The sequence below is a fragment of the Stegodyphus dumicola genome, chromosome 1 (genome assembly GCF_044657685.1).
Source record: "Stegodyphus dumicola isolate Sdum_Otavi_A_Nest chromosome 1, ASM4465768v1".
Taxonomy (NCBI): Eukaryota; Metazoa; Arthropoda; class Arachnida; order Araneae; family Eresidae; genus Stegodyphus; species Stegodyphus dumicola.
Window position 1 is genome coordinate 161738937 of NC_140768.1, and position 22995 is coordinate 161761931.

Genomic DNA, 22995 nt, shown 5'->3' on the forward strand with positions numbered 1-22995 from the left:
GATTGGTTATTGATTTCTGATGATATAGTTTCATTCTTTTAGAAATGTGGTTTTGGCAACATTTTTCATTCATTGCTTTGGATATTGGACTGCTGACTGTTTTCTCTTGAAAATATGAGATTTTTTGCTTACTTCATTGTATTTTTTTTATATTATGTTTTAATTCTATATAATTTTAGTTATATAAAAAGTTTTGCATGATTTTTTTTTTTTAGGAAAGAAAAGTTTTTAACTTCCATTATACCGTTTGAATTCTTAAGATTTTGCAATGGAAAGGTGGTTAATTTACCATATTTGACGGCATATAAGACGCACTCTTATTTAGACGGCCACACACAAGGAAAAAAAGTTTCAACAGCTTGGTTTCTTTTAGTTCTCACGTTTCGTAAAAGCCAAATAAACAATTATTGAATGCAATTACCTTCACGTATAAGACTGTGTCCTTCACATATAAGACGCAGGTAACTTTTTTGAGATCAAATTTAGGAAAAAAAGTGTCTTATATGTCAAATACACTATTTATTAGGATAATGAATAATTGTGTTAAGGGATATTGCTGATTTCATTGTAATTTTTATGTATACATAATACTTTTTATTTTTGTTATTGCTGTTTTATAAAGTTGTTCTGCAGGGTGAAACTCTGTGCAGTTTTTAAATTTAATGTTTGGTGTTCCCTTTAGGCATTTTCCTGGTGCATTTAAAAGCCACACGGAGGCTGGCTGCGTAGCAGCTAGTTTTTAAATAAATGACTACTTCTGCCCGACATGTAAATTACCCTGAGCTGGATTTATCATGGAATATATGGTGCAGCTAAACTGAGACTGAGAAGGAAGGAATGGGGAGTTCAAGGATAAATTTGTAGGGAGGGGGCATAAAAAATATTTTAATGCTTTGTGTTTGTAAAAGTCTTAACTACTTTTTGCTTATCAGACATCTTAACTACTTATTGCTATGCTGCTATGACCAGTTTCATATGAACTTCCTAATATTCACAGAGACTGATGGGTTCCAATAGCTTTGGAATTTGACTGTGGAGAATAATTTCATGTAACATTTGCAAATCAGATGGCTATTACTAAAAATGATGTTGTGCTACATGCTTCCATTCTAAACGAAAATGTAAAAACAGCTTTTATCTTTAATTTAGCTTAGTTTAGTTTTAAAATACTTAAATATTTTTTCATTAGCTATCTTTGAAAAACAAAAATTGTTGCCTAACAGTGTGATTTAGGGCTAGTAATGGATAAGCCTTATATTATGAGAACTCGCCTTATATTATGATCCTTAAGAGGTAAATTTAAACTTTGTAAAGCAGGATAATAGTTAACTGCTATTTCTTTGTTTCTTGTATTTGAATAAAGAGCAAAATTTTGGGACCTCAAAAATCCTGTCGCCTCTTTTTTATAGAAAACTAGCAATGACGTATTTGCAGAGCTGTAGGATGGGTTATACTGCTGCTGAGTATGTTTTTAGGATTTAAAAGTTATGATGTTAAAAATGTTCGTTTGAAAAGGTTGTGTTGCAGGTTATTTATTTAATTTTGGTATCAATTTCAAAATTACTTTTTTGATTCATGTTACTAAATAATTTACCAAAACTTAGGTATATTTAATGGTTTTTCTCATCTAGTACTGTCTGTAAAGGAATATCATTATTCTTGTATGATATTTTTTCTTAATATGACTTTTTTGTATGAGTTATGAATGAATGAAATGAATATTTCATGATTGAATATTCTTAAGCGTTTTGTTTCAGATTTTGAGGTTTCATTATATTGGAGACAAATCCATGTACGTCTTTGGTCAAAAGAATCGAGAGGTATGTGACCTTTTCGTGAAATTACTGAAATTTTCCTTAAAGAAAATAAGTTAAGTATTTTGTTTAAACTAGGATTTGTTTTCCTGTGGAAGATTGCTAGGACAGAAATCCCCCCCCCAAAGGAAAAGATATAAAATGATTTCGGTATGATGTAGATAGATTATCATTTTCAGAATGATGTAGATATGATTATAAAGATTTGATAATTAGATGTAGTAATTTTTAAATAATAGCTATATTTATGATGCTTTTAAAATATTTTGATACATGCGAATTGACACTGAAAGAAAGAGTGAGTATGAACTGGCAAGGTATCTTTTTCAGAGGTCAGCTAATGATAGGTAAAAAATAATGCATAATGCACCAGTATTGGTATTTGAAGATTCATGCAATATTAAAATATTCATTTTACTTGAGATTAAAATGAGCATATTTTTCCTAGAATTTACTTTCCTTATATTTTTCATTTGCTCTTAAAATTAGAATGTGTTGTGCAGTGTTAACTTTGTGAAATCTATTTTTCATCATTAGAGTAGTAACTTTTTTATAGCACGAATTTCTGCAATTATTTTCACAATTTTTTTTTTTTTTTTTTTTTTTTTTTTTTTTAAGATTTTTCTGAGTATTATATTTTTTCTGCAAATGTCAAATAAATATACAGATTTTTGATTTTTTGCTATTATTTTTTATTTCTAATTGTCAGATTACACATAAATAATTTTTATGTCAGTTTCTTAGAATTTCTGTAGAAGTGCACTGCAAAGTAATCATATTCCAAAATATAGACAAAAAGTCACTTCCCAAAGGTACACGAAGTTGCTCTCTATTGCATATCATTGTTTGTACAAAAATCTGCATATATACAGCATAATGCATAAAAACACTGTCTGATTAAATTGTGTTGGGACAAGAGATACAGTTTAAAAAATTAATGTATTATGTTTTAAAATTGCTAAAAGAATTTATGGTATTTTGTAAAATTTTGGACATTTTTAGGGGTAAATTTATGGCTTTCGGTTAAAGTGTCATTTAATAATACTGCATAACTTGTTGTAATTGTCAAAAAACTACCTTCGAGTATTTAAGTCCACAGGGCATTAGTAGCCCAGAAGAGCTATTGATTTCGTTTTGGCATTTTGATTCACTTTTCAAACTGTTGCCACCAAATATTATTGCCCTGTGTTGTATTTAAAGAAATTAAATAATGAAGAATCTGCAAAAATGTGTGTATATTTCTCACATTGTGATAAAACAACAGTACCTAGAGCCATTCAATTTTGAATAACATAATCCTCCACTGAATGGTCATCTGGAAGCCCTAATTTGGAATTTGTTTTATTATTAATTTCATATTTTGTAGTACTTCAACGAATTTTTTATTAACAAACTCAAGCAATGGTAACAGTGTATCAAAAAAAAAAAAAAAAAAAAAAAGTTCAGCGAAAGAAACTGTGTATTGGAAATTCTAAAGAAATGCTCATTTAAAAATTATTTTGTGATATTGCCGTTGACTTGAATTTTATGGTTTAGGTGCGAAGAACACGATATTCAATAAATAAATGTAGCACACTAAATGTTAAAAAAAAGCCTCTTTGGAGCATAATGAAAACTTTCAGTTTTTTTTTTTTTTAATTTATTTATTATTTTTTTATATAATTTTAGTACCACTGAAGAATAAATATCTTAAGTTCCTTTTTTAAAAGAACTACATCACATCTGTGGATATCCTGTTATATCATCAAATCTTGGCTGCACTTGTTTTATTTATCGTATTTCAATTTCATCAATTGTAATCATCCCATCTCGTGTTTGGCGCAGTATAATCATCTTTGGTTTTGCGCCATAACCTCTCTCTCCCATCAAATCTTGGTTTTTAATTTTTAGCCTTTACAAAGGAAAACTGCTAATAAGTAGAAAAAATGTTTCTCAGCAATAAAAAAAAATTTTTATTGATAAAACTTAAATTTTTCACATTCTGTTCCCCCAATACCAGTGATTTTCAGCTTATTTTTTCCTTACTGACAATTCTTTGAGCTGAATTATCTTACTCTTTTGTGAGAATTAACTTTTCATGAAGATTCAAGCAATGTATAACCAATTGATACTTGTATTTGATTTTGTTTTACATCAATAAATTGTACATTACTAAATTTGTCCACAAAATTATATATATATTAATTATTAATTTTTTCATCATATTTAAAAATACATTGATAAATAATGCTTGTTTTTCTTACTCAGAACTTTTTTATTGCAAAAGTATAAGAAAATTACAAAATTGAATTAGCCAAAGAACATAAAATGTAAAATTTGGCACATTTTCATATTTCAAGGTTGGTAATTGTGGAGTTATAAACAGAAAAGGGAGATAATTAATTGGTAGTTGTTATTAATTAATTAAATATTTTAAAGAAAAATCAGTGGGATAACAGTAAATGAAATATCTGCTGTGAACATTGGCCTGTCGGGATGATTATCCAGCGATATAAATGGTTAAACAGGATGTGAAGTGATTATTTTTCACCAGTTTTTGCAAATGTAAACTTTATTAAAGGATTTAATATAACTAATCCTTTATTAAAGGATTGTGTCATGGAAAACAAATGGCATATCATTTTTCATGTTAAACTCTGCTATTCATCTATGTTTAAATATGTATACAATTTCAATAGCAATACTCAATTAAACTTGGAAGTGGAAAGTAATCCATTCCGGAATTTCATGGCAGACTGGATTTGTGAGATAGCATTTATGTCAGAATTCCCAGCAAATAAATAAATGAATTTGAAACTAAGCATGTCTCATTTTTCAAATTGAGGGAGGATCCAGCTGAAACCAAACCAAACATGGAGGAAGTACAGAAGTTATGCAAAGTTTGGTTTTGATTATGGCAGAGCATATAAGGTGACCTGCCTAAGGGGAGAGACACCTTTGTGAAGGATCTTCTGAGGGAAACTTTTTCTCATTCACATTACAAATAGAAAAACCATAAAAAAGGCCCATGCATCCTGTCCATTTGCTGGGATTGACACCTATTCCCCCCCAAAAAAAAATTATATGAAAATAATAATAATTTTGATTTTTTTTAATCCTTCTTCAAAGTAGGTGTTGAAAATATTCTGAAAGAATTTAAAAGGAAAGTATGATTGATTTATGAAGCAGTGTTGAACCAAAAGCATAATGGTACTGACTTTTATAAAAGTTAATTTCCCACTGATAAATTTTCATCCGTGACTGCTCACTCCAGAAGATATAGTAGAGTTTCATTTTTCTAAATTGTGTGTGTTAACAACTCTTTTCTGAAGTGAAACTTTTTAAAAGGGGAATATTAAAATCACCTTCATGATAAACAACTAAAAATTGATATTTTAATTGCAGTTTCAAATTGTCAACTAATGTTGAAATGAATGCTGATGAGAAACAAAGGAGTAAAGCTAGGTATTTCATCGATTAAATTTTGGCAGTTATTAATTTCTTTTTATTAAAATAGGTATATTATCTGTGTATGTATTAAAAGTATTACTAATAAGAAGTAAATGAAATTTCTAAAAAGTTTCATTGTATGTAAATAATAAGACATTCTGTGGCTTAAACTAAACACTTTTAATCAATATATTTAATATTGCATGCATATGCATAAAATATTAGATGTTCAATTTTAGTGTACTGTAGAGAAAAATTTTTTTATCATTAATTTACATCTTGTATTTTTTTATTTTTTTTATTTGCCATTCATATTTTAATTCAGTAATTTTTTATATCAGGATATGCCATAAATTAAACAAACCCCCCAAAAAAGTTTATATGTAAGAATTTTTATTTTCAAAAGTGTGTGCTCTTATAACACAATTTCACTCTTATAACATAATAAGAAACTTATACAGAAACCTTTGTATATCACAGCAACACGATTTCATTCTAGAACATTAATAAATATGTGTTAATCCGTCATGTATGTACATACTTCAGTTACATGACAAACATTTATAAAATTAAGTTACATATTATGCCATCCTGTATAGTGGCGCATAATGACAACTTGTTTATTCATACACTCAGAAATAAAATAAATTCCAGGAATACCCATATTCTCTGACATCGAAATCCGTTTTACATTGAGTTGTGCCTATCATTTATTTATGTATCTTGTGCTCCAAGTGTTAAGTTGATAGATTGCATAAATTACACAATTGTGTTTTTTTAAAAGAATAACTCCAGAAGATATAGTAAACAAACTTGGGTGTATGTGTGTCTGTGCTTTATTATTTCCCAGAGTAATTATCGCGAAATTACATTTCATTCCAAACTATGTCTGAAAGTAAAAAAACAACTTTTAAAAGGAAATTTATTTCTTTGGAGATGACATTACAGATTTTGATTCCTTTTTAAAAGGAGAAAATACATCTGACATTGCATAAAGTCTAAATTTAAATAAAGCAACTATAAAAAGAAAAAAATTTCCCCCCCTTTTTTTTTTCTTCTTTTTTTAGTCCAAAGGGGGCATTAGCCCAATATTATCGCCCTGCGTTATATTTAAAGAAATTAAATAATGAAGAATCTACATAAATGTATGTATGTTTCTCGCATTGTGACAAAACAATGGTATCTAGAGCCATCAAATTTTGAATTATGTGCGTTTCCACCTGAATATCGGTATCTGGAAGTTCAAATTTGGAATTTGTTTTATTATCAATTTCATATTTTGTAAAACTTTAATGAATTTTTTATTTACAAACTAAACGATTTCAAAGTGAGCAATGCCAACACTGTACAGGGGGGGGGCATCTTTATCTCCAGTGCATGCGTGTGTATCTGAAATTCTAAAGATATGCTCATTTTAAAATTATTTTGCGATATTCCTGTTGAACCGAATTTTATGGTTAAGTGTGAAGAATATGATATTTAATAAATAAGTGTAACACACAAAATGTTAAAAAGAAAGGACCCTTTGGGCATAATGTAAAATCTGAAAACTTTCTCTCTCCCCCCCTTTTTTTGTGTGTGTAAAGTTTTCAGAATGCATCACTCTGTTTTATATTGCTTGTTAGTCTCATATAACAGTTTCACATAACACATTATTTTCTAGGAACCTATCTATCATGTTATGGGAAGAATACCTGTATTTGCATGTTGCAGTAAATTAAATATGTTTGAATTAAAATATTTATGAACATTTTGATCATTTCTTGTGTATTTAACTTTTTATTTTAAATTTTGACATAGCTGGCAGGTGTTATATTAGCTCCATTCATACAAGCATTGCATGATACGAATATGGTTGCTATTGTTCGTTATGTGTATTCGCCTCGCTCGGCACCCAAGATCGGATTCTTGTATCCCAAAATCAAGCCAAATTATGAGGTAACTTTTATTTCATAATTACAATTCTGATGTGTGATTAAGTAATTCATTAATATATCTTTAGGTGCTTGTGATCTTTTGTTTTTGCAGTGTCTCATATTCATTGCCCTTCCATTTATGGAAGATATGAGGCATTTTATATTCACTCCCTTAAAGCAAGAAAACACAGATTTTTATCCTACAGGTATAATTTACTTATAATTTACTTATTTATTTTTTTTTTTTTTTAAATTTGAGTATTATTCTGTAAAATTATAGCTAATTTTGGTGACATTTTCAGATGAACAGCTTAATGCTGTGGATGGTTTAATTACATCAATGGATTTGAGTGCTGCATCTGTGTAAGAATAATTCCCATGTATTTTTCATTTTGAAGTTCTTATTTATGATTATATTAACCCCTTTGACTTAGATTTTTGTCCCAAACATAAACATCAGGAGCCAGGCTTGTGAAAAGAAAGCTAGGCCAAACATAAACATCACAAGCCAGGCTTGTGAACATTAACATTGTAATTTCATGGTCATAATGAAATGTTATTTCGATCAGTACACCACAAGAGTTAGTCACCATAATTGCTGTTACAAAACAGTTTAGTTAGTAAAATTTAATAAACCCCTACAAAGTATAATATATTTATAATATCTGCAAAAAGCAGGAAGATTGAAGTTTACATCCACTAAGAATTAAAGTTTACTTACTTGAAGTGTTGTTCATTAATGAAATATGATTTTGAAACTCTTATTTGTTACAAAATATATTTATAATATCTATGAAAGGCAGACGTATTAAAGTTTACTTCCATGCCAGCAATATCGCACAACACAGGCATTTACATTTCAGGTCGTATTCTTAACTGTTCTCAAGCATCAGTTTGGCTTGTTTACCATGAGCTTACCCATAACACTTGAGCCCAAGTTTCGGTGAGGTAAATTGCATGGGAAGGGGTTAAGGAGATCATCCCAAAACTTTGTGAGGGCTATTACTTAAGAGCAAAATTTATTTGGGCATAGTGTACAATGTGTTATATTTATGATGGACACTTGATTTTTCTGCTTAGTCACCATAATGTTTAAATCATGATTTAAGTTAGCTATTTGGTGTCTGTTGCTAAACTGGTTACTGGGTTAAAAGAAAATCCTGGATGCCTCAATTGTGTTACTGTTGTTTTAGCATGTTTGTCATTCCAAAATCTGTGACCCATAAGCTGTTCCTTCAGGGCTGTGAAAGGGTGATGATTTCTTTAGCTCAGATCAGGACTGTTGTCGCTTATTCTCCAAAAGTCTGACTAAGTCAAACGAGATCCAAAAGTCCACGACACCAAGAAAATCGAAAACAAGAAGAGGATTGAAAATATGTCTTCTTTTGAGAGACCTAAACAATACAACATGTGTTTGGCTGAAATCTGATGTTCATGACACTTGGTGCAGGTGTCGATAGAGGCATTCAGATCTCACTCAAGTGCCAAGTGCTCATATGATTAGTCATGAAAGTGCAGTTCGCAAGGTCCTGTCACATGCAAAGTTTAGAGCCGTTTCCAGCCTGGTAATGAATGGAGGGCACCAATCACTTCATATATTTTGTGACCTTTTTCAGGAAGAATAGCTTCAAAAGAAGTAAGGCCATAGGAGGTGGGAATAAAATGAGTACAACCCTTTGCCATTGTCCATTTTGTCCATTGTTTCATTGTCAGAAATGTCTACACGACATGGAATCCACTTGAAATGGACATCATGATGCCAACAAAGTCACTTTAACCTAATTAGGATGGAAACAATGGCTTTATTACCAAGATCCAGTTGCTAAAATGTTGTAAGGAACTACAGCAATCAGATAAGACCCATAGATTGCAAAATTTCTTTACGGCTAGAATAACTTCGAGTTCCATGTCAATTGCTATTAATTCATTTTTGAAAATTGAACTGAATTCTGGATTGCATTGCAAAAAGTCGTTTTTTCCCAAGGAGTCTCGGTATGAAATCTGCTGCCTGCATTGTCAGCAAATTTGTTACCATCAGTGACTAATATGTTATGTATGATTTCCAAGGCCATCTGTTTAACCCTTTGCGGGGCAGAGTCAACCTTTGAAACCACCTGTTAAGAATTTTGTTTCTGAGTTGTGCAGTTTTTTTTCTTTCTTTTTTTTCTGCAAAGTTAACAACTATTGTTCAAACAACCAGGATATACATGGCTCATCGTACAAAATTGCAACCAACAAAATCTTCCACCCAACACAACTTACAGTCACTAATATGGAAAATAATGACAAAAATGTTACAAAGATCACTTTAGAAAACATTCTAGATGTTATTCTAGCAAAAGATAATATATATGATGATTCAACTGAACAAAGATTATTTTGTTGAATAAATTTTCTCCCTTTCTGTCATCCTCTCTTAATAATAAACTCCTAAATCTCCCTCTAGAGAACTATCGTCAGCTTTATTCTTCTTCTGTCCTTCCCTCCTTGCTCTATTCGGTTAGTAATTGGGAGCTATACCTGTGCAATCTTTTATGAAGTTCTGCAATCTTTTATGAAGTTCTGGTGTTTCCAACACTTTTACCTGTACCTGTGGTTTTACTATCTTAATATGCTTTTGACACTCAAAAGAACCAACAGATGGCAGCACAAAACAGAGCTTTTTTTCTGTATCAATTTATGCATGCTTAAACTTCGAACAAAGATAAAAAAATTCAATTTTTCTCATTAACTCCATAAAAATTTGCATCTCGTTACCCAAGTATAACTTATTAATTTTTATTTACATATACTTTTATTTGTAAAAATAGTAATATCGAGGGAAATCAGTAATAAATTTTGCATTTTTTTTTATAATTCACCATATGGGTTTCCACCGAAAACACTACCCTCTTAGTGCTAGAACATTCCTATGTATTTTCTGTTTGCTAAAGTGCGTAATGTGATCTTAGGGCTATTTGAATGTATTTTGTGATTGCTAAGGTGTGATGGGATCTATAATACGATCTTAGAGCTGAAATTTTTCTATGTATTTTCTAATTTCTAGGGTGTAATGTGATCTCTGGATTATGCAAGAGGGAGAGTGTGTTATAAGTATGGGGAGAAGGTATTGCCTTTTCCTTTCAGAGAAGAAAAATAAATAAAAGATTGAGCAAGAACTTTTCATTCTTTTAGTCTCTTTTTCCAAAGATAGAGCTGTGCCTTTTTACATTGTACCATTATGTAATTATCAGAGAGGCATCTCATGCTTTCAAAAGCTTCATAATTTATAAAGCTGTGTGAATATGTGAGTAATAACATATATTTTACATAACTTCTACATACCACTTTTGATTAAAATATGAAGATGGAATGTTATAAATTTTACATTTTTAGCATTTAATTAGTATATTTATACATTTAGAATCACATCATTTATGAAGCTCAAAGGTACTAGTTATCATTTAATTTCATTAAAGGCTGAAAAACTTTCAGTGTGCCTCTCAAATGGTTAAGGTGGCTAATGATAATATCTTGTTAGCTGAAGAAAAAAAATTAAAGTGAAAGTGAGAGTCTCTCCAAGGGATTCAAGCAGTGTTGTAGAGAGTAGGATTCAGTGTTACAGTAAGGTAAATGCTGAGACGTGATGTCACTGTTTTTCTTTAATCTTTAATGGTTTCCTTACTTAAAGTATGCTGATGTTTTGTTGTGTTGGCCATAATTAGAAAGTTTGGCATAATGTTTCATAAGGCCAGCCTGTTCTTCTAAAATGAAGAGGTTGCAGATTAGCCTCAAAAAGGGCAATTTCTGAAGGACAGCTCTTCCTCAGACCAGTAATGATGTCTCCAGCGCTTAATTGGATTTGTTCTTATTTCTTCAGATTGGTCTCAGAAGCACAGCAGTAAACTGGGAATCCAAACTCAAGACTAGGCCAGATGAATGCTAAATACATGGATCTATAAGTAACAGCATGAGCTCCCTAATCCCTACATGCAATGCATTCAAGAATTTTCAGCTGTTTTCTACGTTTGAAAGCAATATGCTCAATATATTTCTGACTTGTAAATTCAGGATCTAAAATGAACCCCAGATAAGCTTCTGATTATCTATCTTGCAGTGGCTAGCGCATAGCACAGCTGCACCACAGGTCCGGGGTTCGATCCCCGGACTGGGCAAGATCGACTTAGCCTTTCTTCCCTTGAGCGGGTCAATAAAATGAGTATCAAGTTCACTTGGGGACCAAACACCTGGGTTCCTGCAAGAAGCTGACCATTTGTCCAGAGCATATGCTGACACACTTCGGGCTCCAAGGTCAAGAAAGCAGATTTCGGGGCACTGCAGGCCATGCCCCACTAGGACTGTTGCACCACTGAATTTAGTTTTTTTAGATTATCTATCTAGCCTTAGCTTTGGCTGTTATCTGTATAAGTGCTTATTGGTAGAAGATCACTTCAAGATTACAGAGTAGATAGTTGTAAATCTAACGTCACATAGTTTGCAAATGTTCCCATGTAGATGCATATGCTGTCATGGAACTGAACACATTTTGTTAGCAGCCAGTGCCAACAATGAGTGTCTAGCCACAGATTTTGAACTGAAAAGGATGTCAAAGCAATGTGACTTGATGGCTTAGTGGCATAGATTTATATTTTATGCAAATTATTAAAAAAACTTGTCTCCCATGTAGACAGATATCTGAGGGGTCATTGCAGTTGCGTGAAAAAGGTTCATCACTAAATGCAATGTTTAAGTGCTATGTCCAAAATACCTATCGTAACCTCACTTTCAGGATGTTTCTGGTATTAATATATCTGTAAAAATGTATTCTTATTCAACTTCAATTTTCTGTCATAAACTTTCTATATATTTAAAGTAATTTATTTAAACTAGGTGCTCTTTTTTCTTTTTTGCCTTTTCTTAGAGAGGATGATGGCAGTTTTTGTGAGAGCTTGAAACCAAAGACAACTGTTAATCCTTATTTACAACGGCTTTATCAGGTGAGGTTCAAAATCTGCTTTGTTTAAGTATTTAAAGTTCATGATTTTTCGTCCGTTTAATGTTTTTTAAACTTTGAATTTCTAAGCTATTTTGTGAACTTTTTTCAGTGTCTGCAGCACAGAGCTTTTCATCCAGATAAACCTTTGCCAGAGATTGCACCACAGATACAAGATATAATAAATCCTCTTCCAAATGTAAATATTTATTTATTTCATTTTTAAATTAATAAATGGGATTCTGATATCCATACATATCTAAGAATCAAGTAATAAATTTAAGATTTTCTTAACTCATTTATTTGTTTGCAATTTGTGTAATGTATAATTTGGTACATTTAGGTTCTTCAAAAGGCAGAGCCATATATGCAGAAGGTCAGGGCTCTTTTTCCATTAAAAGAATGTTTGCCAAAGGTACAAAAAAAAAAAAAAAAAAAACATGAATTATCTTTTTTATTTAAATAGAATAAGGCCCATTTTCAAATTTTGCTTACATATGCTGTCCCATAAGAAAAGAAAGAAAATTCAAGATAAATTAATATTTAAAGTTTAATTTGACCAATTTATTGCATAAAGATGACTATAAATATGTTTCTGCAATTTAAACTATAAAGAAATGAATTGAAATTTTTTAGATATAAATCTTGAAAAATGTGATTGTAGGCAAAAATGTCCGTCCCTTTCAAGTTTTATGTTATTCAACCTCTTTGTTTTGTAACCTAATTTATTTTTTTAAATAGGGAAGTTTATTTATTTTAAATATGAACTATTACTGTGTTATATTCTTGATAAACATTAATTACAGAATTTTTTTTTTCTTTAGCAAATCAATAAAAATAATTTGTCTTCCACTTCATATCAGGTCTGTTACCTTGAGATTATTTTACCCACAATTAGTTTGTAAATCTGCCTCAAGGGGCAGCACATATTCAGAGTAGTCAAGCTTAGCTGGACTAGTTTGTCTATGTCACTGAATATGTACTGCCCCTTTAGGCAGATTTACAAACTAATTGTGGGTAAAATAATTTCAAGGTAACAGATTGGGCATGAAGTGGAAGACAAATTATTTTTATTGATTTGCTAAATTTATATCTAAAAAATATTTCAACTGATTTTTTTTTTATATTTTAAATTGTAGAAATGTATTTATAGTCGTTCTTATGCAATACATTGCTCTAATTAAACTTTAAATATTAATTTTTCATTAATTTTCTTTCTTTTCTTCTAGGCCAATATATGAAAGTTAAATTTGAAAATAGGCCATAATCTCTATGCTGTTTCATTTTGCTAATCTATTATTTGAAAAACTTGTCAATGAGCTGGTATTACCAAAATGTTTTTTGTGTATGCCCAGAGGGACCCAAAGCCCACTTATTTATTTATTAGTCTTAGTTGTTTTTGTAGGAAATTCTTTTTTGCACTAAAAATAACTGATATTCATTCAACGATCGTACTTTTGTAGTCAATGCTTTTTATGTGGATAATTGAGAAATTTGAATGAACAGGTTTAGTGGCTGAGCACAATGATGGCAAGGATGCCAAAACTATATTTGCTTCCAAAACAATAGTGGTGGGAAGAACCATTTGCCCAAGACCATCACATCTTTGAAAATGATAATGGAGAAAGACGCATCAACATCAACTCAACACTTAGTTCAACAGCTTGATGTCAGTAGAGCCATAGTGTGGAGAGTAGACCGCAAAGATCTTGACATTGACCCTTAGAAAATTCATCTTTCATTTGAATGCATGACTGTATTTTAACATGCGTCAAACAGTGAATGCTGGTTTCTGCTATCGTACCTTCTTTTCAATGAGACACACTTCTGAGCTTGTGAGTATGTCATTCACTAAAATTTTTGAGGTAAAATAACACACTAAATAAATATTAATTTGGAAGTCAAACTGTTTCTGTTGTCATTCCTTCCTTTCCATCAATTAGCTATAAAATTGCATGTAATTTACAGAAATTTAACTTCCAGGTCATTTATTCTCCTATTAATAAAATTCCGAGTTCCATACTCAAGGACCCCATTCCACATATGAATTCCTGGGGTATTAACAGAATTCCTTGCCAGTGTGCTTTAATTTACATTGGTCAAACTAAGAGAGCCTTAAAATTTCCTGTTAAAGAACATGAGGTGTATGTTAGGAAAAAGGAAATGCAGAAGTCCTCTGTTGTCCAGCATTGTTGGTCCGAAAATCATACTTTCCATTTTTCTGCAGCCAAAATTATTTAAAAAAATAAAAAAAAGATTCCATTGGTGAATTGGATTTTTTAGACACGTTTCACATTTAAAAAAATCTTTCTGTTCTAGTTAATGACCTGAATTCCAATCCATCTTTACCTTCAATCTTTAAGGAAATTATGTTTTAGTTTTCTTGTTTTATCAATAGATGGCACCAGTAGCTTATCTCTTGTCCCGGTTTTCTTATCTTATCTAATCATTATATCTTATTTTGTTCATTTGTGCTTTTGCAGCTGAAGATGATGGTTCGGTAAAACCATTGAAACAAGTCCTGTTAAGGTTTGCAAATATAATGCTGATTTTTGTTGATTGACTTCTAAATAATTAGGGTAATAAAATGCTTGAAATGGTAAAATCGGTTCTCTTCATTTTTAAAAGACATAAAATTAAGAGTCTTTGTGCAGTTTACTGACTAATGGTTTTTAGTCACTCTTTTTTTTTTTTTTAATGGACAATGAATTCAAAATGCTTGGAAACAGAGTTGTGCGATGTCTACTACAAACAGTAAATCTCTGACAAATGATTTCAGCAGGATTACAGCTTTTTCATATTTCAACAGGTGATGTTCTGGACTTATTCAAAACAATCCTATCATCCCAAGAGGCTTCCAGAATCAGTTTGGCAAAGGACTTTCTTAATTTCCTTTTTTCATTCTTGAGACACTTTGAAGCACACTGTATATAATATTATTACAGATTTTGTATTAGTTAGTTATTTTTAGTAGAATTGTAATTAAAATTGTTTTATTTCCCTGTGCAATGCAGCACATGACAAGTTTTAAGAGATGCTACGACAAAAAAGTAAAAATACAGGAGCATGCGCATTTAATAAATAGATATTTCATAATTTATATTTAAATTGAATAAGTGAAATTGTGTGTTAGCCCTAACTATAATTCTACTCTTTTGCTTTCCAGAAAACTGGAGAAAATAGAATTTACCAGAATGTTCTAGTGCTGATTTAAAAAGCAGGAGAAAAACATTTCACTTCAGTTGTTTACGTAGCTGCTGTAATTTGGAGATCGGATTAGCTTTCTCTGTGCTTTGATTTGTGTTCTGTTTAACATTTTACTAGTTTAAAATATAACTACTGTGTGATATTGTACAAATATCTGTGAGGAAAAATTTCAGCATTTTGTTTTATTTCTTGTGTAAGAATAAATTTTATGAACTTTTCATGAGACTTGTATTCAGTCTATTACGATTAAAATTGTTTTGTATGCATGCAACAATATAATTCAGATCTTAAACTCACTTTTATGAATCCTGAAGCAATTAATCAAAATAAATCACATGTATTTTCTTTTTTTGTTTGTTTAACTCTATGTTTTTTATATCTTAGTATAGTTATTCAAATAATTTTTCATAGGCAGCACAAGAACCTAAATTAGAAATTGAAGATCTCTGACAATACCCCTGCTGCTAAATTCTAGTGTTTCATTAGCCCTGTTAGTGATAAAGTCACTGAAGTAAGATGAATCTATTTGTTAATTTCTGTATTTTTGTTTTTATTAGCTTGTACTAAGGAAAGCTAAATTTCATCCTTTCATTTTTGTTTTTTATATACTTTTTCAGTAGATATATATATATGTTTTTTGTTGTTGTTTTCTGCTAGTCTTGTTAATGTTTGCTAGAGGTGAAAAACAAATATTTTGTAACCATGCAATATGTTTGTAGGTGCCTTTTCTGCATATTGAATCTGTACGTCTAGCAGATTTATTAATGGGGCTTTTTGTTTAGAAACTTTTGTTAATATTATTAGTATTATTGTCTGTTGATAATGAATATTGCTCAAATATTGTACACCTCATATTTCTAAATTTAGCTTTCTATATCAGTATCTATACTAATTAAATTTGTGCACGTCTGTTTGTGGCATTATCTCCTCCGGAACGGTGGGGACTTGAATTTCGAGACAGGTACCCCCGGATTCCAAAAATTCATGGAATGCCATTTCGATCATTCTCATCTTTGTACGACTTTGGTTACTGGAGATATTAATTTAAAAACTCTGAAAACACTAGTTTTTGCCCTAATTTTTCTGAGTGGCAACAGTCTTGCACGCTGGAGATAAAAATCTGCTTTATTTCGAGAAGTGTCGTCACTGCTGGCTTTCAAATTGTAGAGTTTGTTAATCAAAAATTTGAAAGTTTTACAAAATATGAAAAAAAAATAATATTACCAAATGTTAAACTTATTATTATATGAGGTTATATTCTGACGTTGAAGAAAGCATGCAATAGCATGCGACGTCACTGTTTGTCGAAAAGTGTTCATTAATGGTTCACATTTTAAATAAATAGCTGGTGTTGGCAACTTTTTTTATTTCAGGTTGGTATATATTGAGAAAGTGTTATATTACATTAAATTTAAATTGTGACATCATATCTATTAACCTGAAGTGTCAACAATTTTTGTTTCCTCGTTCAGCAGTAAAATTATTTACAAATTGACTGCTGCTTCGAAAGAATGAACTAATTTCTTTCATACTGAAATGTTTTCATACATTTGCTTTTTAGGGGTACATAAAACTTACAAATTTAAATTTGGCTTTGGCTGTAGCCAGCTCATTTGGCTCATTGCTCGCTAATTCTTTATATATAAGTTTTGCCTTGGTGGTTGTGTTTTTATTTGCACTATCTTGTTTCATTCAAAAAAAAAAAAAAAGTATCAGTGAGGAGATGACGAATTTGAATAAACTAAAGCTGAAAATCATCACACATCTAATCTTGAAAATAGTGAACATATGGCATGACTGAAAAATGACTATGATTTATCTTTCTAGCCAGTATTTTTTTTATTTAATTATATAAAAATTATGATAGTCACAAAAGAGTGATCCAGATAGTAGGCTGAATGCGCAAAACATTCCTTCACAATTTAATACATTTAACATTGGAGATATGCAGGATTGCAGTGTAATGCAGGAGAACCCTATTATCTGTATACTTTGTAGGCTATTTGGATTTAACTGAAATCCAGGACTTTCCAATGATTTCACACAATCTCCTGTATTTCGAACCATGGTAACCGATACAGCTGCACTTAAATGCTATTATATACCAAAAAAATAAAATAAAGTTCACATTTCTTACCCAGTGATACTGTGTGCTTTAGGAAAAGGAGCCATTTTCATGCATTTGCATTGCTATACTAGTCCGAAGTAATTATATTACATTTTCTCACTAAAGCAGTCTAATTAAGAGATTTTTGACTTTTCTTCACATGCAGTGGGTTTCACAGAGTTTTGCATTCTGTTGACAAAAATTTAGGACCCTAGCTTCATACTTCCTTTCTAAATACAATAACATTGAGCAACTTTTTATTTTACTTCTTGTGCCATAGCACATCCTTCTAGAATAGGCCAATCCCTTGAGTTTTACATTCTATCGGTAAAACTTTGGAAACTCAGCCTTGTTGCATCATAAGTATTTATGGACTGTGATGTGGGCAGATAGTTCCTTATTTCCATAAGCTATTTATTATGTCATATTATTGTGCTTTGTTCCCATTGTGATGTTCTGTATGTGGTTCCTCGTATCCAGTGAACTGCATAGCTGTTGCATGATCATTTACCTTCATGATTTGTGTCCTGTAACATCCGCTTATAAAAATACGTGTTTAGGTACGATTCCTACCTGAATTCAAATTCCGTACACTGATATAAAGTTCATTATGTAATTACATAAAAACTGAGGATACTATTTTGTTTAAGTTTATCATTCATCTCAGCTCACTTTTCTGTATGATACTGCACATCAAGGTTTCAAACAAAATAAAAACAACTTGTTGAGCTACCTTGGTTCAACCACTACTGCCTCTTGCACATTAGCAACCTTTCTACTATCTTGCTATTACTACTTTTATTTAAACGACTGCTAGTATATGCAGTTTATTAAAAACTTCATTATTAATTTTAAAGTAATTTCTTTTTGACAAAAATGAGTTCAATAGCTGTGGGGATAATTTATGGAGAAGAAATGTTTCATATTTGCTGCTGGTGATAATAATGTAATGGCCGTATTTAATGGGAAGGAATTCTCCATTTCACTATGTGTCTTCTTCCTTTTCTAAGATAGTTATTAAATCTAGATATGAATATAGCTCTCAAAAATTATTTTTTACCTTTCTTACATCTGCTCAGGATATTTTTCAATAGTGACTCACAGCTAAATACATATCCATTCAGTATTCAATGATATTTCATGTTACAGGGTTTTATTTTTATTTCTTTCACAAAAAATGCTAATCTTTTTCAAGTTCTAACATTACTGCAATTTATTAAAAAAAACATAAATTTGCAATATCCATACATGAAATGAACATAATACTTGAATTAAAAAAAATTTAACAGTGCTGCCACTGACTAGCAGCATTTTTTCTATGCGCCCACCTTTTAATTTCAACCATTTTTAATTAATATATATGAATTCAAATAATAATTTGCCATCTGTTATATATTTAGAAAACTAAAAGGTGTAATTGTATGTATTTTAAAAAGAATTTTGCAGCTTTTGTCTTGGAGATAAAAACTAATGAAAGAGGTGAGACACCTGGCGTCCCACTGCCCGTCAAAGGGTTAAACTTTAAACATATCGTTACAAACGTGCTTGCAAAAGTTAAAAATATTTACGAAAAAACTACAAGAGGTAATAATTAAGGGATGATATTTCTAATTAAGATGATGTAATATACTAGTTACTGCAGAATGAATTAGTATAGTTTGTCTTAAATTTGAAAAAATAATAAAACAGTGTAGGTTACTTTATAATGTTGCCTTTGTTACATCAATTTGTATAAAATTGTAAATTACATCAGCATTTTATTTCATATTTCTTTCTTTATAGTCCTGTGCTTTTCTTTCATTATATAATAATTGGTTGATAATGGCGAAGCTCATAAGGGCTGCGAGGAGTGCCTTTTGGAGAAAACTTTCAGATAAAAACTTATCCAAACGAAAAGACTAAATAAAATTCAATATAGTCAACACATTTCTCTGGGAATTGAACTGAAATGAAAGGTAATGCTACCAATGTTTGGTAGTGCTATATGTTTGTCAACTGGTGGACTCAATGTATATTTACCTAAAAATTTTATTTCATTCTCATTGGAACACCCTGTTAATTTGTATATGAGTAATTGTGTTAATAATTTTGTAAATAAATTTTTTTTTAAATATGCTTGAATTTTTTTCACCCTTTTGTGTGTTCTTTTAACATTTATTCTAATGTTTGGAAAATAAGTGTCAAAACACCAAGCAAAATCATTAATATGTTGTTCTTTCCTCCTCTTTTTCATTCTTTAAAGGAAAATAAATTCTCAGCGATATTTCACTCACGCTGTAGTATACTAATTTATTAAGCGATTGCTCATAGAGCACTTTACCATTTTCTCAAAAATACATCAGATGCATCCGTCATTCCATTACAGGACAAGTTGTTATAACAGTTATTTTAAGTTTATGCCTCTCCTAACTTCAGCTTGCAACTCCCTAAAACCAGAATGTGTTTTTAGAATCGCGTTAAATGCAAATGAGAAGTACGGTAGTATCCACGTCAAGTTTAATTGACTTCACCAGAAAGTGTAAGGATTCCCGAATAGCATGTGTTTGCCTTTGGACTACATCTCTCTAAGCTGTTATTACCTTATTATTTTCCTTATTTTTTCTAAATTTTGCAGCACAAAGTGCAAAGTTTTTGACCACATAAGTCTTTTTTCGTTTGTTCTTTTTACTTTAATTAGTTTTAGTGAAATTATATGTATTATTTTTCAGTTATGTAGTTTCTTCAATTAATATTGCCTACATCCTTGAAAATATTTTACATAAATTTAAAATTACACTACTATTAAATGTTAATATTAACATTAAAAGATTATTATTTGTCTATTAGGAAAGACAGAAAAAAGCCAAAAACTTAAAATAACTGTTATAAAATTGAAATATACCTCACAGGGTAACAAGAAGATATTATGATTAAATAGAAAAGCTATTACACTAATATTAAATGTTATTTATACAAAATATATATTATCCCTTTTAATTATTATGTTAGCAGTTTAAAATTCATTTGTATATGATAAATGTTAACACAAGAAATGGTGCATAATGTAATGTAACACTGCATTCTTTGCAATATACACTTGAGTGTGACTATTCAATACTTCGCAGTATACTCAAAATCTATGCACAATAAAAGGTAGGTACACAGCCCTAGTCTAGTTCGTGTCCCATAAAAACAAAATCGACAAGTGATTGACGAAATTTAGCTCGTGTTTTTCATGTCTCAAAAGTACGACTTAGGATATATTAGATTTATATGTAGTGTTGTTTTAACATAGGAATTTTGACACAAAATCGGATTTATCCTGAAATGATACCATTTTTTTAAAAAAGAGACATTAATAAATATATACCACATTCAATCAATACTGAGGATCTAAAATCTTGAAAGCTAATTTTTTAAAAATTAACTAAACTCGGTGGCGCAACAGCCCTAGTGGGCCACGGCCTGCAGAGCCCCGAAATCTGCTTTCTTGACCTTGGGCCTGAGTGCATCACTTGCCTAGGCAAATAGTCAGCTTGTTGCAGGACCTCCAGTGTTTAGTCCCCAAGCGAACTTGTTACTCATTTTATCGACCCACTCAAGGGATAAAAGGCTGAGTCAACCTTGCCCAGCCCAGGATCCCCCGGACCTGTCGTGTAGCTACTTGACGTGCAAGCCACTTTGCCACCAGGCGTTTTTTTTTTAAAATTACTCATGTGATTTTTACAGTATTTGGCACTTTCGCTTTGAGTCATAGAATTGAAGTATGAAAAAAAAAAAAAAAAAATAGTATGTCATTTCAGAAAAAGTTTACTGATTAGTCAATGTTATATGCTTAGAGTTGTTTGCATGTTTCCTACCTCTTTTCTGACAGCTGCGATGATATAATAGTTACTCTTTTCAGTGCAACTTAAGGTGCAAAAAAAAAAAAAAAAAAAAGGTATTCCCATTCTCCTGGGCCGATTGACGAAATTCAACTTGTGTTTTTCCTGTCTCAAAAGTGTAGCTTAGTTATTCTGACACAAAACCGGATTTTTTCTGAAATGACATGCCAATTTTTTTTCCATATTTCGATTCTATTACTCAAATGATGCCAAACTGCCAAGTTTTGTAAAAATCGTACAAGTAGTTTAAAAAAAAAAAGAATGGCTCTCAAAATTTTAGCTCCTCAATGTTAATTGAATTTCATATACACTCCTTTGCAAAAAAATCGAAGTACCATAAAGGAAATGGTTGTTTTCGATGAAACTGAATATGTGTATAACTCATACACAGATAATAAAGTAATTGCTTACTAGTTAAGGAAGAGTATCAACCGCATGGAAACAGTCCAGAGATATGCGACCGGTATGTGGTGGCTTGGCTTTATCTTGTTGGAAAATGGCCCCAGGATGACGTACCATGAAGGGTAATGCAACCAACTGCAGTATGGTATCAACATATCGTTTAGCTGTTAAAAGATGTATGGGGGATGACTAAAGATGAACCGCTGTCATAAGAAATAGCACCCCACACCATCTTAGCAGGGGTTATAGGCTGTATGCCTTTGTAAGACAAAGGCTGATTTGGACCGCTGGCCTCGTCCTTTCCAGACACGACGGACGGAGGTCATCTGCTTCAAGAGTGAAGTGGGATTTATCGCTGAGACTATACGACGCCAGTCTGATGGAGCCATGATGATCGGCTGCGACACCACTCCAGACGACTCCGCCGATGTTGTGAGGTCAAAGGCAAACATCTCAAAGGCTTATGTGAGCGTAACTCCGCCTCAGATAAGCACCGTGAGATGGTGGACGGTATCACGGGAGGTATAGACGTGGCTGTAGTGCGTTGAATAGTCGACAATGATACCATTGGGGCAGTTCGGGCCTTTCCAGAGCCTTCATTTTATCGGCAATTTCCTTGTAACAACCATTGCTGCCAACATCTTTGCACAGCAGTGTGTACGTTGCAGGTGGCGGCCTATTGCTTGGTATAATCACCCAGCTTTACGCAACCCTACAATGCGACCACATTTGAAGTCGTTTAGTTGTCTGTAAGATCTTCGATATCGCTGTAATGACATCTTTAGTTGCTTCTTTATGGAATTACAATGGCAGCAACAAAAAAAGAAATTTTCCACCTCTATTACTGGTTTTATACTTTGTGAATTGTGCACTAGAAATGCACTTTATGAATGCAATTCCTGCCTTGAAACTTTGATCATTTGCATGTTCAATCAAGATGTTTTTGCATACCAAATTTCATTACGATTGCAAAAGTCCTTCTTTGTGCTTCGATTTTTTTGCAAAAGTGTGTATATTTATTAATCTCTCTTTTTTTTAATTAATCTTATTTAATTCTTCCTTTCACATTTTGAATAAAATTCGCCCATTTTTTTATTTATTTTTTTAATTTGTATTTTAAAATAATTTTTATAAATTTTTCAAAAAAGTTTCGAATTATAACCTATAATTTTTTTACCATCATCTTATGTAGATGTATTAGGAGTTTTTTACTCAAAATTTCCCAACATATATGTGAATTTACATATTGCCGCATTCTGAAATTTATCATATTTGTTATAAGGTA

At 31.3% G+C, this 22995-nt stretch overlaps 1 protein-coding gene across 4 annotated transcripts in view; it reads left to right on the top strand.

Moving 5' to 3' along the window:
• The window catches only part of Ku80 (X-ray repair cross-complementing protein 5 Ku80), a 98271-nt gene extending 78711 nt beyond the window's left edge, over positions 1-19560 (top strand). Inside the window, exons 9-18 of one of the 4 annotated variants that reach the window (XM_035362812.2) lie at positions 1758-1820; positions 7044-7181; positions 7272-7365; positions 7462-7522; positions 12060-12135; positions 12244-12330; positions 12475-12546; positions 13638-13966; positions 15750-15849; positions 19228-19560. In XM_035362812.2, the coding sequence (XP_035218703.1) occupies positions 1758-1820; positions 7044-7181; positions 7272-7365; positions 7462-7522; positions 12060-12135; positions 12244-12330; positions 12475-12546; positions 13638-13643 (597 nt within the window). In that variant the 3' untranslated portion in view covers positions 13644-13966; positions 15750-15849; positions 19228-19560. Of the gene's footprint in view, positions 1-1757; positions 1821-7043; positions 7182-7271; positions 7366-7461; positions 7523-12059; positions 12136-12243; positions 12331-12474; positions 12547-13637; positions 13967-15297; positions 15850-19227 lie in introns of all 4 variants that reach the window. The other 3 variants (XM_035362810.2, XM_035362811.2, XM_035362813.2) reach the window with 3 other exon arrangements.
• Positions 19561-22995: the final 3435 nt, after the last annotated feature.